The sequence below is a fragment of the Manis javanica genome, chromosome 13 (assembly GCF_040802235.1).
Source record: "Manis javanica isolate MJ-LG chromosome 13, MJ_LKY, whole genome shotgun sequence".
NCBI classification, from domain to species: domain Eukaryota; kingdom Metazoa; phylum Chordata; class Mammalia; order Pholidota; family Manidae; genus Manis; species Manis javanica.
In genome coordinates, this window is record NC_133168.1 from 76149209 (window position 1) to 76164322 (window position 15114).

The window sequence follows — 15114 nt, forward strand, 5'->3', positions numbered from 1 at the left end:
TCCTGGCCACAGCTCTATCCAGACTACAAAAGGGCTCCTGGCTACTTTTTAACTCTTTCCTTCAGCCACTGCCTTTTCTCCCATGGTGGTCCCATTCACCCCCTGCTGCCGTGCCAGTGAGTGTGTGCAGAGAGCAGAGAGCAGGGACCCACATCATGTCACTACCTGACCAGGGCATCCTGGCCACACACTGTGTCAGACAGTGGACTATCTGTGCCCGTGCAGGACACAGGAGGGTTATGGCCCTGTGAGGACCATCTTTTACATGCTTTGTGCCTCCGCATGGATGGACACAATTCCCTACAGATTTATCAGCTACTCTGCAGGTCATGGCAACTGTGAGTCCAGTGCAACGGAATCTGCTAAACACAGTAAAAGTGACTTCACGAAGTGTGGCTTGAAGACGCTGGCTTGACTTATTACATCTCTTCCCCAGGCCGACAGCACAACGGCAGGACTCAGTTGCCTTCCTTTCCAATTGGTTTTTTAGTTTAACCTCTGAACCCTCTTCCCTGCCTGAAACTACCCACATCTGCTTCTCCCATGTTCCCTCCATCCATCCAGCTTGGGGTGGTGAGAGAGACAACAGGCTGCACAGCTGCACTTGCTCAGGCCTTCAGAGGCCTGGGCCTGAAATGTGTGCCTGTGGTTTGATAAGGGAAACAAGCTCTCTGCTCTTGCTGTAGCTCGTGCTGAGAGATAACCTGGACCGAAGAGGAGGATGAGATGCCCCCAGTTCTCCTCTCCTTGAGTTCACTGCCGTGTGCTCCCTTTACCCTTGGCAGTTACCTCTCATCAGTCAGAGCCCCGTCCATGCATGAGGCAGGATTGTTCCAGAACCATTTGACATGCAAGAGTACATGTGCAAGTGCCCACCTGGGTCCCTGGCTGTAGGACAGGCCACAGCCTGGTCCAGGAATGCTGACCAACCCATTACTGCATGAGAGCAAGGCCCTGCTTTCTTCAGCCAGAGCTGGTATCAACTTGGCATCATATGATGTGGCATTTGCAGACATTCCACTGCACCACATATTGAAATGATATATTAATTTTGAACACATCATAGGAATGTAAATTAGTTCAACTATTGTGGAAAGCAGTATGAAGGTTCCTAAAAATGCTCAAAATAGAAATACCATTTGACCCAGGAATTCCACTTCTAGGAATTTACCCTAAGAATGCAGCAGGCCAGTTTGAAAAAGACAGATGCACCCCATGTTTATCGCAGCACTATTTACAATAGCCAAGAGATGGAAGCCACCTAGGTGTCCATCAGTAGATGAATGGATAAAGAAGATGTGGTACATATACACAATGGAATATTACTCAGCTATAAGAAAAAAACAGATTCTACCATTTGCAACAACATGGATGGAGCTAGAGGGTATTCTGCTCAGTGAAATAAGCCAGGTGGAGAAAGACAAGTATCAAATGATTTCACTCATATGTGGAGTATAAGAACAAAGGAAAACTGAAGGAACAAAACAGCAGCAGAAGCACAGAACCCAAGAATGGACTAACAGTTACCAAAGGGAAAGGGACTGGGGAGGACGGGTGGGAAGGGAGGGATAAGTGCAGGGAAAAAGAAAGAGGGCATTACGATTAGCATGTATGGTGTTGGGGGGCACAGGGAGAGCTGTGCAACACAGAGAAGACAAGTAGTGATTTTACAGCATCTTACTACACTGATGGACAGTGACTGTGAAGGGGTATGTGGGGGGAACTTGGTGAAGGGGGAAGCCTAGTAAACATAATGTCCTTCATGTAATTGTAGATTAATGATACCAAAATAAAATAAATAAATAAATAAAAATTTAGAACACATATACTGTCTCCTCTACAGACTGCTTGATATGGGCCGCCTATGGGTTTTAGGGGATGATTGCAGTCGCTAATGGAGGAGAGGGTCCAGGGAAAGCAGCACCGGGTGAGGCGAGAGGTGAAGGGCAGGGTGGGGTCCTCAGCTATGCCTGCATTTACAGGACAGAGAGCTCCCGAAGCGGACTGAGGAGACCCAGCCGAGATGCAAGAGAGGAACTGGGAGACTTTGCCTCCGTGGAAACCAAAAGAAGAATGTGTGTAAAGAAAGGGGATATCATCAAAATTCTTCTGAGAGGCGAAGTAAGATAAAGACTGAGAAAGTGTCCATTGAACTGACTGAGAATTCTTGTTCTTGGGAAAAGCAGTTTTTGTAGAGAGAACAGAGCCAGATGAAAATAGGTAAAAAAGTATCGCCAGTCGGTGAGGACAACAGGTGCACATGATGTTGTAAGTGGGGGAAAGAGGGGCCAAATTTTGGAAGAATTTTGGGTATAGGGAGATGCTTTCTGTTTTAAAATAAAGAAAGATTTAAGCTCAATGAAACTGAAGATACAAAAGAGAAAGGAAATAATCTAGTGGATGAGGCCCTTGAGGAGGTGGGAAGACATGGCTGGACGTACCCAATTGGAAGAATTTGCCTCAGATTAGAAAGCACTCACCTCTTCCATCTTAACAGGAAGTGAGAGGGCAGAATGAATGTTCCCAGCATGATCTGATCATCTCAGAAGTACGGCGTTTCCCGCTGCTTTGTAACATACCCAAGACCTATAACAGTTTGCCTTTTGCAGGTTATATTCTACCCATAGTTCTGAAGCATGTACATGTATATTCTATCTCCCTTCATTAAGCACAGTGTAACCTTCTGGAGATAGAGCCTCAATTAAAATAATCTCCCAGTTTCTTCATTGTACATAGCTGCCTTCTGTGAAGATACTTTATAACCATAAAATATCATTTGAGAAAAAGGAGGTGGTGTTTGTGACCAGAAAATTTATGTCTCAAGAATATGGTTCTCTTTTAAAAATTATATAGTGTGAAAAACCTACTTCCAAATTCCTCAGAATCTTCCTCCCTTGAGAACAAGGTTTCTTATTCCCACCCCATGCTATTCGTCCCCTGGGTTACTATCCATAAACCTGCACAGAAATGATGTGCCTAAAATGCAATAGCTTGCTAGAGCCAAGAAGAAATTATCAGAAATATTGTTCACTTCCTCTTACATATTTCTCTCTGGAAAATGTTCTCTGTTTCATAAGGTTTTAATATCTATATTACAGAGATTTGTTTTTAATTTTTCAAAATTTCCTTGCTATCCTCCAAGGGGGTCCTAAAGTGTACAGGTTCCTTTTTAAATTCTGCCTCTGGCAAGCCACTTTGTAGTTTGGTATTTTATTATTGTCAAATATGGCTTCTAAGGGAGAGGCTTTGGGAAAAACCTGCAAACTTTGTTTTCCCAAAGGTTACTTGTTACAGAACTGATCTCCAAGCACTTATTTACCTACAAATACCTGTTTGTGAGTCTGCCTACATCAGGGCAATAATGGCTGCAACATCCTTGGAGCTATGATGGGATATGCCACGCAGGGTATTACACAAATGTCAGGGCTTACTGATGTAAAAGAGGAACCACTGTCACCCTTCCATCGGCCAAAAGATGTCTTTTTCTTTAAACCAAAATGTAGTTTTACCCCTAAATGCGTGTCCTAAACAATACCATCCTTCTCCATTCCTAGCACCATCTTGAGCTCACCTTCTTCTTCCATGTACATCTTTGTTATGTATAACTGTGATTTATTTGTGTATATTTATGCTTTTCTAGCTTCTTTTCCCTTTTGGAAATTAATCTTTGTTACAAAAGAAACTGAGTTGAATCTCTTCTGTGTATTCATAAGCATAGGTGTTCTTTGAGCCTTCCATAAATATTTTCTACTGACTAGTTGAAGATTTAGTCTCGCATAGATGCTGATGAAATGCGTCTCATTTTCTAACTCCGATTGATTAGTAGTATGGCTGTGTTACACAAGATTCTGAGCCCGCCTGCCCTCAGGGGAATAAAGAGTAACGATCCATTAAAAACATCTACTTCAGAGACTAGAAGGCAGCATAGTGCTCTGCGAACCCAAGCCAAGTATTTGCTGTCTCTCCTTATAGGGGAATTGAACGGTGGGTAGATTATCAGTGAAAGGGTTTTGAGATAACAATAATGAGTAGACATTTCCTTTCATTAGTTAGCATGATGAATTTCATCAGCCTTAATACAGGACATGTTAGGTTGGTTGATTAGCGGGAGAGCATTTAGCTTCCATCTCTTTAGTCTGACACTGTAATTTCTGGTCACATGATTGTTTCAGAAAACCATACTGGTACTGCACACATCCTGGCTTACAGTAGTTTTATATTCTTGATAGATCCAGTCTTAGATAAACAGATCTGTCTTAGTGAATATTTTCTATATAAACATTTTCTGCCAATGTCACTAATTTGACTAGCTGTCATTAAATGGGAAGAAAATCTAACTTTAGTTTCTTTTTTTTCTTTTGCTTGAACTAAACAAAAATGTCCAATTTTTGTTGAGAATGAATGTAAGGCCAACAGTAACGTTATTCAAAAAATAACAGTGTTCTTTTAAGGCAGAATTGGAGTGGTCTTTTTGTCACCCCATTTCTGTCTCTAAAGCCACATTTCTGTTCTCATAAGTTAGTTTCTATGAAAAAAAAAATTGAAGGACCATAAAGTACATTAGTGTAAGATCATAAATTAATCACTTTATAACTCATTTTTCTCTTGAACACTCTTTCTTTGCAAAAATTCTGCCACAAAATGGCTCATACTATTCAATTGAATAGATTATTGCTGCATATTTTGCTCGGTATTCTAAGTCAAGTCATCAGGAAAAGACTGTAGTTGCCAGCTACCATTGTCCTGCCTAACATAAGTGAAAAGATGCCTTATTTATATTTTCAAGTGTTATTTATTCCTGCCTCATGATGGATATGGATTTTATATGCTGCTAAAATCCCTGGGACTTTTCACTGATCACTTACATAAAGGATATGCCTTAAGGAAAAGCTGGGGGAGGTAGTTTTACCAAATCTTTTATATAAGATTGCAATTATTTCCTTTTTGGTTAACTACAAAAGAAACTGTTTTGTGATGGTATAGACCATCATCAGAATTAATTTTATTCTACAATTGAACTTATGACCAAACTCCTCATGTTCCTATTCTTTAAGAATGCGCTGCATTTTAAAAGAAACAAAGGCTCTCTATTGGTCCCTCTTTTATCTCATTACACTACAAACAAAACTATGCATTAATTTAGGGCGATATTTCAACAGGGGAGTTTTATATACAAGAGTAAATAATCAAACCCAATTAGTTCCAGAGCTCAAAACTCACCTCTTGCATAGAGACAAATACTGCTACTTCGATTGAATATATTATTTAAAACACTATCACATTTAGGGGGAAGAATTTAAACACCAGGGCAGAACAGAATTTGGATCTAGCTTATGTGAGAGGAAATCTGTAAAGTGCTGGTGTAATCAAAGAAGAGATGATTACACATCGATTCTTTCCTCTGTCACTGTGATCTGACGAAGCGTTTCCTCCCCGTGAACCACACCGGGCATTTTAGCCAGTTGGCCGCTGATGGTCTCAGAACAAAGAGGAAGCTCTTTCAATGCCCACCAGCAAGGACTTTCACAGTCTCAGTTCTTGTACTTTGAATGACTTTTCTTTGAGTTCTATTGACTTCAATCTTAATTTTTCTCTGTATTATAGAATAGAATCTTTAGACTTCCCAGAAAATTTTGCTCATATGAAAAGCTCCCCCACAAATGCTGCCTCTTCTGGATTGCTGCTAACCGCTCTTTCTTCTTTGTCCTTCGTCTTGCAATTCACACATCTCATGCTTCAACAGCACTTGTGATGTGGAACCATTGGTATGGCTTTTTGCTCTCTCTACCCGTAGAAGTGAGTTTCATGAACACAAAGATGGCACTTGTCTGTGCCTGTTCCCAACAACTGGCCTAGAGGTCAGCACATAGCATGTAGTAAATATATGTTTATTAAATGAATTGAAAAAAGCTTTTCAAATTCCAGATCTCAACCTCATTACCTAGAAAGTGACTCTAAACAAGACCTTTCTTTTTGAGTTTATTTATTTAGACATTTCTTTATTGACAAAATGAGGCTAATCATATCTTCTCTCTAGGGTGTTGTGATGACCGAATAAAATAATGGTTGAGAAGCAAGATACTATTTTTCTAGCCTTCACCTAGAGGAAATTCTGTCAAGGCATTGTTCTTAAGTGTCCAACTGGTATACCCTTTGCATTTTGTTGGCACTCAAGAGATACTTAGTGCCTGCTGGAATAAGTCTTCTTCTTTTATTATAATCTTCTTAAGGCACTTTCCTGCTCTCTTGGTTTCAAGAGTTGCCTTTATAAGAGGACTCCAAGATCTGTACTTTAGAGTTTGATCACTGGCCTCTCTCCAGATTCATGTCTGTAAGAATTAGATCTGTCAGAATCACAGCCAAGAATCCCTCGCTTCTTCTACCCACAAAGTCAAATGTCTCTCATGTCAACTCTTTACCCTTCTTACCATTACCAGATGGACAGCATGCACACAGCCCAATGGTCATCACCCTCCTGCGTTTATACCCACACGCACACATTTAGCAGCGTGACTGCAAGCCTGTGCTGGCTCTGATTTGGCTGAATTAAGGGCTTCTGCTAGGCCTTTGTCTGGCAAGTGGGGTGCTGAGGAGAGGAGGAGAGACTGTGTGTAAGGAGGTGCCTTAGGGTAAGATGTGGGGTACAGGTGGAGGTGTGTTAAGGAAGAAATCCATAGGAAGAGGAAGCTCTGATAGGAGAGGAAATTTAAGAAAAGAGCAGAAACATTTTTTAAAGGTTTAGAAAAAGCTTGGCTGTTCAAGATAAAAACACTCTTCTACCCTCCTCATGAAGCTTCCATAAAATCCATAAACTAAACTGTTAATGCTGCTTTTGCTGTTGAATTTTGGGGTCCATAAGTGAAGATAGAGTGAGATCAGGGGTGACCAAGGAGACCAGGTCCAACAGAGCAGGTTGCCTTTCTGGCCTCATACCTGGTGCCCCTCCAGCTCGTGCCGTGCTCACCGGAACCATCAGCGCCTCCCTTTCCTCCTCTGCCCCCATCCTCGCCATCACCAGGGGCTGCCTTTCTGACAGTGAACAACTGCTCCGTCACCTGCTGTGTTCGCAGTTTGATTCAGATTGATAATCCTAAACACCTCTTTCCTCCTTTCTGCTCCTGTCGCTTTCATGCGTTTACAAGGTCCAGCTTCTTTAGATGTCAAAGCCATTCAGCCCAGAACTCACTGTTCATCTATCCAGTCACTCCTTATGTTTCGCTCCTGGCAGTGGTGCCATGCAGGAGGTGCACAGGGCCGAGGAAGGGGTTTGGGGTGCCAACCAACAGTCTCACCCCCAAATCCCAGCCCAACCCCTAGTGGTTGAGTGACCCTGAGCAAGTTCCTTCCCTTAGATAAACAGGTGCCAGACAGGTTTTCTTCATAGCCTGTAAATTTGGGTCTTCTCCTTTTATTCCTTCTTCATGTAAGTATGTATGTTCCAGAACGATCTCTCATGGCCTCTATTCACAAACTTACAAAAGAAAAACTTGGATTACTTTTTAAATTTTTCCTAATTCCCATGAAAGGCAACTTCAGAACATCTTTGATATATTTATCTCCCACTCTTTCTTCAATTCTTAATGGAAATTACATAGAAAAATGATGTTTGATATTTTTAAGCATGTTTTCTACTAAAAGAAAAGATTTGATATACCAAGTAAATTTCATTAACTCAACCAGGGAGAAAAGCAGGGTGACAGCTAGCATTGAACCAATACATTGCAAAAGTCTCATCTAAATTTACATATCCTCATTGGAGGGAAAATCAATAAAATTTCCAACTGGACAGTTATATTTTTGACACAATCTCACCTTATCTTCTCAGCCTAAATATCTAATCAATCTAATAAGGATTGGATTTTCACATGAAGAAATTCAGAAAGGATTACAGGTTAAAATACAAAACAAAACAAATCCTCCCAGCTCCACTTGACATGGGAAGGGGACCCTTGGGCTGTTGGGTAAGGCACAAGGAAGGACCAGCAGGCGACCAGAGAGCCAGGGCAGTGAGGGGGTCAACCCCAGAATGGGCCAGAGCTGGCTGGGAGACACCACAAAGTTTGCTCTGGGTGCCTGCGCAGGGAGTAATCTGAGTTAAGCTGCATGCGTGTACAATTTCCATGCTGGTAAGGGGGAGAGGTGTGTCCTGCAACTAGCAGAAAGCAGAAAGCAGGGTAAATGGGTGGTTAATGGTTAGAGAGGGCACATAAACCTGGAGATGGGACAATGGGGACAGAGGAACAGAAAATCTTGATTCTACTGTGAAGCTCAGCCCCTGGCAGGGTTCTAACATACAGACCCCCTGGGGAGTAAACCTGGCAGGAAGGGAGTGGAAGGGAGTGGTGAGAGCGGATTCTAATGGGAACAACGCTATTGCCCAGCTGGTTTATGTAAGTTTAAAGGATTTTTTTTTTTACCAATTATTTTAGGCAAAGCTCTAAAAAAAGATTCTAACTTATCTGTAAGGTGTGATTTGTGAATTTTTTTCATCCATGCAACAAAAGATGTGGGATCAAAAATCAGAAAACAAAATTAGGCTCACTGACAACCAAAGATCTCTTTTTCTCCTGCCTTCAGGGACCTGCTGACTAGAAATTTCATCTTCCTTCTTCAGCATTTTTAGATAAATGATAGTCATTTGATGAATCGCACTAAAAGCTAATCACTAATTGATATATCAGCACTACTATTCTGTTAATTCCAATGTGTGTTGTGTATAAAACAAATGTAAATTTTACCTGATTGGGCAACAATTTTCCCCATGCATTCCTCAGTACAATTCAGATGCATTTGAAAAGTGCCACTTGGTGAGGGTAGATGGTAATCACTGCAGCATTTTCTTAATTTGTAGGGATCAATTGTCTTTCTTCAATTATATGAAATGTCTTTCTAATAAAAAACCAAAGAGAGTATTTTTAGCATCAGACACAGAAGGGTGATGTAAAATATCAAATTTTCCTGTGATTTAGCAAACATTTACCAATAAGAAATATTAGGATTGTTCAGCCAATATGTTTTTGGCCTCGATGGATTCAGTTAGTAGCTACTGTCAAAAAATTAAATATGGATAAGCCACAGCACCTTTAGAATACTTAAAAGATTACCGAGCAGTGTCATTTACAGCCACAAATGTTTTCTGGCTGAAAGTGAAAAAATTCCTTTTCATTTTACTTGAGAAGATGTCTCCAAATATTACAGGGAATTGCTTCTTTTGTGTTCAAATGAATTCAGACCTAAACCAACATTTAAATGGGCTTCAATCATGAATTGCAAATTGCAGTTGAAATGAGCATTGTTTTGCTGGTAGTTTAGTCTGAAAAACAATTGTCTTTTTTCCTACCAACACAGAGAATACTTGATTAGGTGGGTGGGGGGTTGTTTTTTTTTTTTTTTTTCTGGTTATTTTTTTCATAACAGGCCAATATTTGTTTGAATCAATGAGTTAACCCAGGAGAGCAGCCGCGGTCCGGATGGGACTGTGGCTTTTCCCGGTCGGGAGGGGCGGTCCGGGGGCCTCATTATTGTGGGTATTAGCGGGTGGTGCCGTTGATGCCTCCGAGGGAGGTCGTGGCCCTATTACTAAACAATCGTCCCTAACACCCGGGGCTCCTCTGGGCTCCACAGCTGGTTGTCACTGCTGCTGCCGCACAGTCACTGGCAGGACCTGGGTTCCACGGGGCAGAGGGACTGGCCCGTGCCCAGCACGGAGACCTGCCATGCGTGTCCTGTAGGCTCTGTGTCCGCTTATTCAGGGGCGCTGCAGGGTGTGCATGCTCCCACAGCAGGCTTCCTGGGTATTAAGATTACATTGTTAAACTCTCAAGTCTCTCTCTCTGTGTTTTGTCAGGAGAAACTGGTCTTTACATAGGTAAGCCACGTACAGGCATGCGCACACCACGGGGGCAGGTGGGGTGGTGGACCACCCATCACTTCAGCTCTCCTCCCTGGGCTCCCAGTCACTATCCCCGGAGCTCCAGGGGTCTCCAAATTCTGGACCTGGTCTTGTCCATCCTCTGAATTAGCTAAATTAGAGAACTTGAGTCAACCCCTGAAATGCTGATTTGATTAAAATTTTGTTTGATCTAATTTAGAAGATAAATAATTGTCTTAATTGTTGACGATTAAACAAAGAGAGAGAGAAAGAGACCTTCTCTGGGCACCCCAGCTGCCAAGCCCTAGTAACTAGAGCTATAGTACCTAGTCCCCCCTCTCCCCCGCCCCACAATTTAATGAACAGGACGGGTGATTAATGGCAAAGGCTGTACAAAGCTAAACGTAGTCAGACAGTAAACAGAGACTAAGCAAACATCTACTGGGGCCTAAGTACCTAGCAAGGAGTTCTTACATCCGTAGTCACTCATCTGACTGTAGCTGGGGGCTTTTTGTAATGCTTGTGGCCACTTTCGGGTGTTCTTTCAGTGATTCTCAGATGAAGGCTTTTAGTACCATGGGGGATTGTGTTTCCAACAAGGCCAAAGTGTCCTAATCTGGAATATATTCTCCAATTCATTTTACAGAACAAGACAGGGCAGTTTGTTCAACACCATTCATTCAAATTGTTCTCAGTAGGGTTTTTTGTTGTTGTTCTGAAAAGAAAACTCCTTTCTCAGGTCTTTTTCTTAATTTTTTCAGTTACATTTAGTTTTGGTAGAGCAGATTTATGACACTTTTCCATAGGAGCTTAACCAAGGATTTATCCTTGAATCAGCTAGTATTTTCTGTAATATTCTATAATATTGGGCCAAGGGGACTAAAAATGGACACTTTATGTGCTAATTTGAGACATCAAAAACACATGGCAGCCCCCTGCTCTTGTCCAAATAATTTAAGAGCCCCTCTGCCGTAGGTACAACCTGCCTTTTTTGTCATGTGCTGCCATTTACAAAAGGAATTCCATTTTATGCTATGTATTTTAGAAAAGAATGCCCAGCAGTGACTGTATTTCATCCCACAAGGCCCCATCTGATCAGCTCAAAGGCTGTGAGGCTGAATCCAGCCCGGGAAATTAGAAGTCCAGCAGACCACCGTGACTTCACGTATCTAATTTAGGGCTACATGAAACATGGCTTTGTTTCTCAATACATCTATCCTCTAAGGTAGCAACTCATTCAGTTGCCAAACTAATTCTTCATTTCGATGTGATCTTTTGGGATAGCAAAAGTGAACAGTGCTAAAATGAAAGTGTTTTTCAAAAGCTAATGGTGGTAGAGCTCGAGACTTAACGTTGACAAACTAAGGTACTTTAGCCACTAGGAAATCGCAGAGCTATAAAAAATTGCAGAAGTTTCAATAGAGGAAAATAAATTGTTATGTTTCTCTTTTTAGTAAGCTAGTTACTGACACTAATTGCGCTCTGTGTGAGGAGCAGACCCAGGCAAGACTTCCTCCCTTCTGTCTTAAGTTTTCTGCCATCATGATTTTTAAAAGTCTGATCTTTAAGTCAATTTCTATTTCCCAGACTAACCTCTCCAACAAGTAATATTAATTTTGAACATTTATACATTTTAATTAATTAAAAATGAAGTAAAACCTGTGATTATAACAATGATTTTTACTTGAGGACACCCCACATGTATTCAGTCGTAGATTATTGAGGCTTTATCTTTTAAAGTCTACTTTAGGAGCACTTTTTAACTTCAATCAATTCTATACTGTAAACTATCACTTCTTCAGAAACATACAATTCAATCTGAATTATAATTATAGCCTAAAGCTAAATTTAATTTAGAAGATTATCAGACTGAGTGTGTTTTTAATATTAATCAGAAAAACTCTAGCTAAATATGACTTTGTTCATTCAAAAAAATGCCAGTCTACCCAGACCAGGAATGTCTATCCAGGTTTAGATAGCTTAGGGGCATTGAGTCCTCTTCTTTACTTCCTCTGTGTACATTCCCTAGGAGACCTCATTCAGTCCCACAGGTCTCAACAGCATCTGTACACTGATGGCTCCCATATTTGACCCAGCTCTACTCTCTGAGCTTCTAACTCCTTTAACTGGCTTCCTAATCAGAAGCTGCTCTAGGATGTCCAGTAGGCATGTCCCCGAGCATATGCAAGACAACTATTGACTTGACGCCTGGACATATTCTGCCCTAACTAAAGAAACGGGAGCACCAACTACCCACTCACCAAGAAGCACAGTCACCCTGAAGCCTCCATTTTCTTTACCTCCTACGACCAACCATAACAACTCAGTTCTCTACCTTATTATCCTGGTGAATCTGCTTGTGTCTAAGTCCTTCTACCAAAGTTTCTCACCTGGATTGTGGCAACAGCCACAATGCTGTTGATTTGTATGTTTCTGAAAGAGTGAAAGTTTACAGCATAGAATTGATTTAAGTTAAAAAGTGCTCCCAAAATCGACTTCAAAAGATAAAGCCTCGATAATCTATTACTGAATCTAAAAAGTCCCTCTGTTTCCACTACAGTACATTCTCCCTCTAGCCAGAATGGTCCTTCTCAAAGTTAAATGAAATTTTTCACTCATTTGCTTAAAATTCTCCAACATCCCACTACATTTAAAATAAATTTCAGTGTCCTCACCATTGCATACAAGACTTAACATCATCTGGCCCTCATCTGTTTCTTTAGCTCCATTTCCTCTCCTTTTTGTTCAGTATTCACTGTTTAACATCCTCCAGTCTCACCAGGCATCTTGCTATTCTTCAGATACACCAAGTTTGCTCCTGCCTCAGGACCTTTGCACTTACTCTGCCTCCTGCCTGAGATACTTTTGCCCTGGTTCTATACATAGCTCCTTTCTCCTCTCCTTCAGATTGCAGATCCAGTACCATCTCCCCAGAGAGGTATTCTTTGACCACCTTATCTAAAACAGTGATCCAGACCTGCAGGCTCCTGTACACTCTATCCCCTTGCCCTGTTTTATTTTCTTCATAATATTCAGAACAATCTGGAGTTTATAATATATATATGGAGAAAGAGATACAATATACAGCTGTTTGCTTTATCACAGTGAGATTCAGTCAACTAGAAAGTCCAGACCATGACAACAGGGACTCTGGCCAGTTCAAGGTTAGACCTTCATTCCCAGGAGGTGCTCAGTAACCATATCTGAATGATTAAATGAAGTTGGAAGCCATTATTTACATTAAAATACCCATTCAGTATTTACACATATTTATTTCCCCACCTCTTTTCACAAAGAATTTGAAACAGCTTTAAGCAAAAACCTAAACAAGAAAAGTCAAAAATAGAAAACTAGCACCAAAGGAAAAAAATACAGGCAAAAAAAGAGAAAATTGAGATGGCCGGTTACATTATAATGAGAAAGCAGGCAAGTAGAAAGTATACTGTGCTTTAAGAGAACAGAAGTCTTTCCTAAGATTAAATTCTAAATGACAGTCCGTAGCAAGCTTTCACAAAGCAAAGGGCAGTGTCCACAGCAATATTTGTAAAGCAAGTGCAAAGGTCCTTTTCAAATGGCTGTTTCTTTGATAATGGACAAGGGCCAAAATTAAAATGCAATACAATGAAGGGGAATCATTAAGGGTTGTATGCTCCAAGAATATAGTATTCTGTATTCTTACTTGAACCAAGAAATGACCTTCATTAAGAATACTCACCTAGTAACAGAGTCAGCATTGTTTATTGCTAAGAATTAAGGTGATTTCAGTAATTCAATGAAAATATTTCACTAAAAAATGCTAGGGTAAACATGCCTCTAGTCCTGTTGTTCTAGCTGGAAAGCCCTCCACCCGCCAGGGGGTATTACCTTCCATTCACCATGTCCCTGGATAAATGTTCATTATTTTTTTCTTCCATGTATTCTTCCATGTATTTTCTATTCCCTATGAAAACTTATGCCTGGGATACCTTTCCATCAACTCCTCTTACCTTATTTCTGCTCTTTGTTTATGATCTACCTCTAGTCTTAGTTTACTTACATATAAAATTTCTAAAAAGCTGTTACTACTAAAAACATTAAGATATATCAAGAGTTGCAATGTGCTTTATCTTTCAAAAACTAAAATGCTGAATTATTATCATTATGGACATTCTGCCCACATATATTGTGGAATTCAGGAGTTAACTTAGAGCTGAACCATAATCTACTTCGAACGATATTGAGCATTCCTCTGATGACAGTTTGATCAGGTCCCATGAGCATTCTCTAATTTTAAAGGCTTTACTTAAACACCACTTCTGGAAAGTCTTCAGTAAGCCTCAGGTTAGAGCTGCAGTCATTTCTATTAGGATCCCCTCTGTAATTAACGATCTTTAACAAACATCAACAAGCTGCAATAACTACACCACTGGCTGCTTGACATGGTCCCAGCTCATCAGTAAACCAAGCAAGTACTTGTCACCTTTCCCACAGAGGCTCTGGCCCCCAACTCTAATCAGATTCAAGAAAAAGTCTTCGACTTTCCCTTAGAATTTTTTTTTCCTTGTTAAAACCAGAGCCCTCTTCAAGATGGACTCCTATAATACCGGCTCAGGTAGGGGCACATTTCAGTGTCTACGGAGCACGACCTCGCTCCTTCCAGCAACACCACAGGCTTCCTGGCAAAACCCTTTTTCCTTTGCCACAAAAAGACCTCCCACACAACATTGCATCCCCTTCCGGTACACGCATGGCATGGGGGCCCGGCGCTCCCGCACAGCTCACTGCTGTGCCAGGGGCAGCCAGATAATGGCCAGAAAGATACACGCAGTGCCAGGCACAGAGGTTTTTGAGTGTCGCAAGGATGGGGTGAGGAGGCTGTCACAATCATGTGCCCCCCAGGAAAAATATTCCCTTTTATTTTTCCCTCAGCTGTCACCGAGAATCGGCGAATGCACTGGCAATTGCTATTGTTTGTAGAATTCCTTGTGGTTCACAGCCAGATGACCACCCTTTACTGAGAAGCTTATTGTGTTGGGCTTACTCAGCAGCCGTTCAGGATATCTAGTGTTCTGTTTTGTTATTGCAAGCACTTTGTGAAAAAAGAAATTGCTACCACATTCCCCAGTTATTCTGATATTTGCCACTAATAGAAACAGTCCCTCATAATGTAAATACACTCCTCCAAGAAGGAAAGTGAGTGCCTTCCTTAACAGACGCTGTCAGTTGGCTGGTCTGAACGATGGGCTGCCGTGGTCATCACTGCC

At 41.2% G+C, this 15114-nt stretch overlaps 1 protein-coding gene across 2 annotated transcripts in view; it reads left to right on the forward strand.

The window, feature by feature from the left end:
- Nucleotides 1–15114, forward strand: part of PACRG (parkin coregulated) — a 428345-nt gene that overhangs the window by 362337 nt on the left and 50894 nt on the right. The window contains exon 5 of one of the 2 annotated variants that reach the window (XM_073219869.1): nucleotides 1983–2084. The exons of the other annotated variant lie outside the window; for it this stretch is intronic. Within the exon in view, the coding sequence (XP_073075970.1) occupies nucleotides 1983–2008 (26 nt within the window). The 3' untranslated portion in view covers nucleotides 2009–2084. Of the gene's footprint in view, nucleotides 1–1982; nucleotides 2085–15114 lie in introns of those variants that run through there. 2 annotated transcript variants of the gene reach the window in all.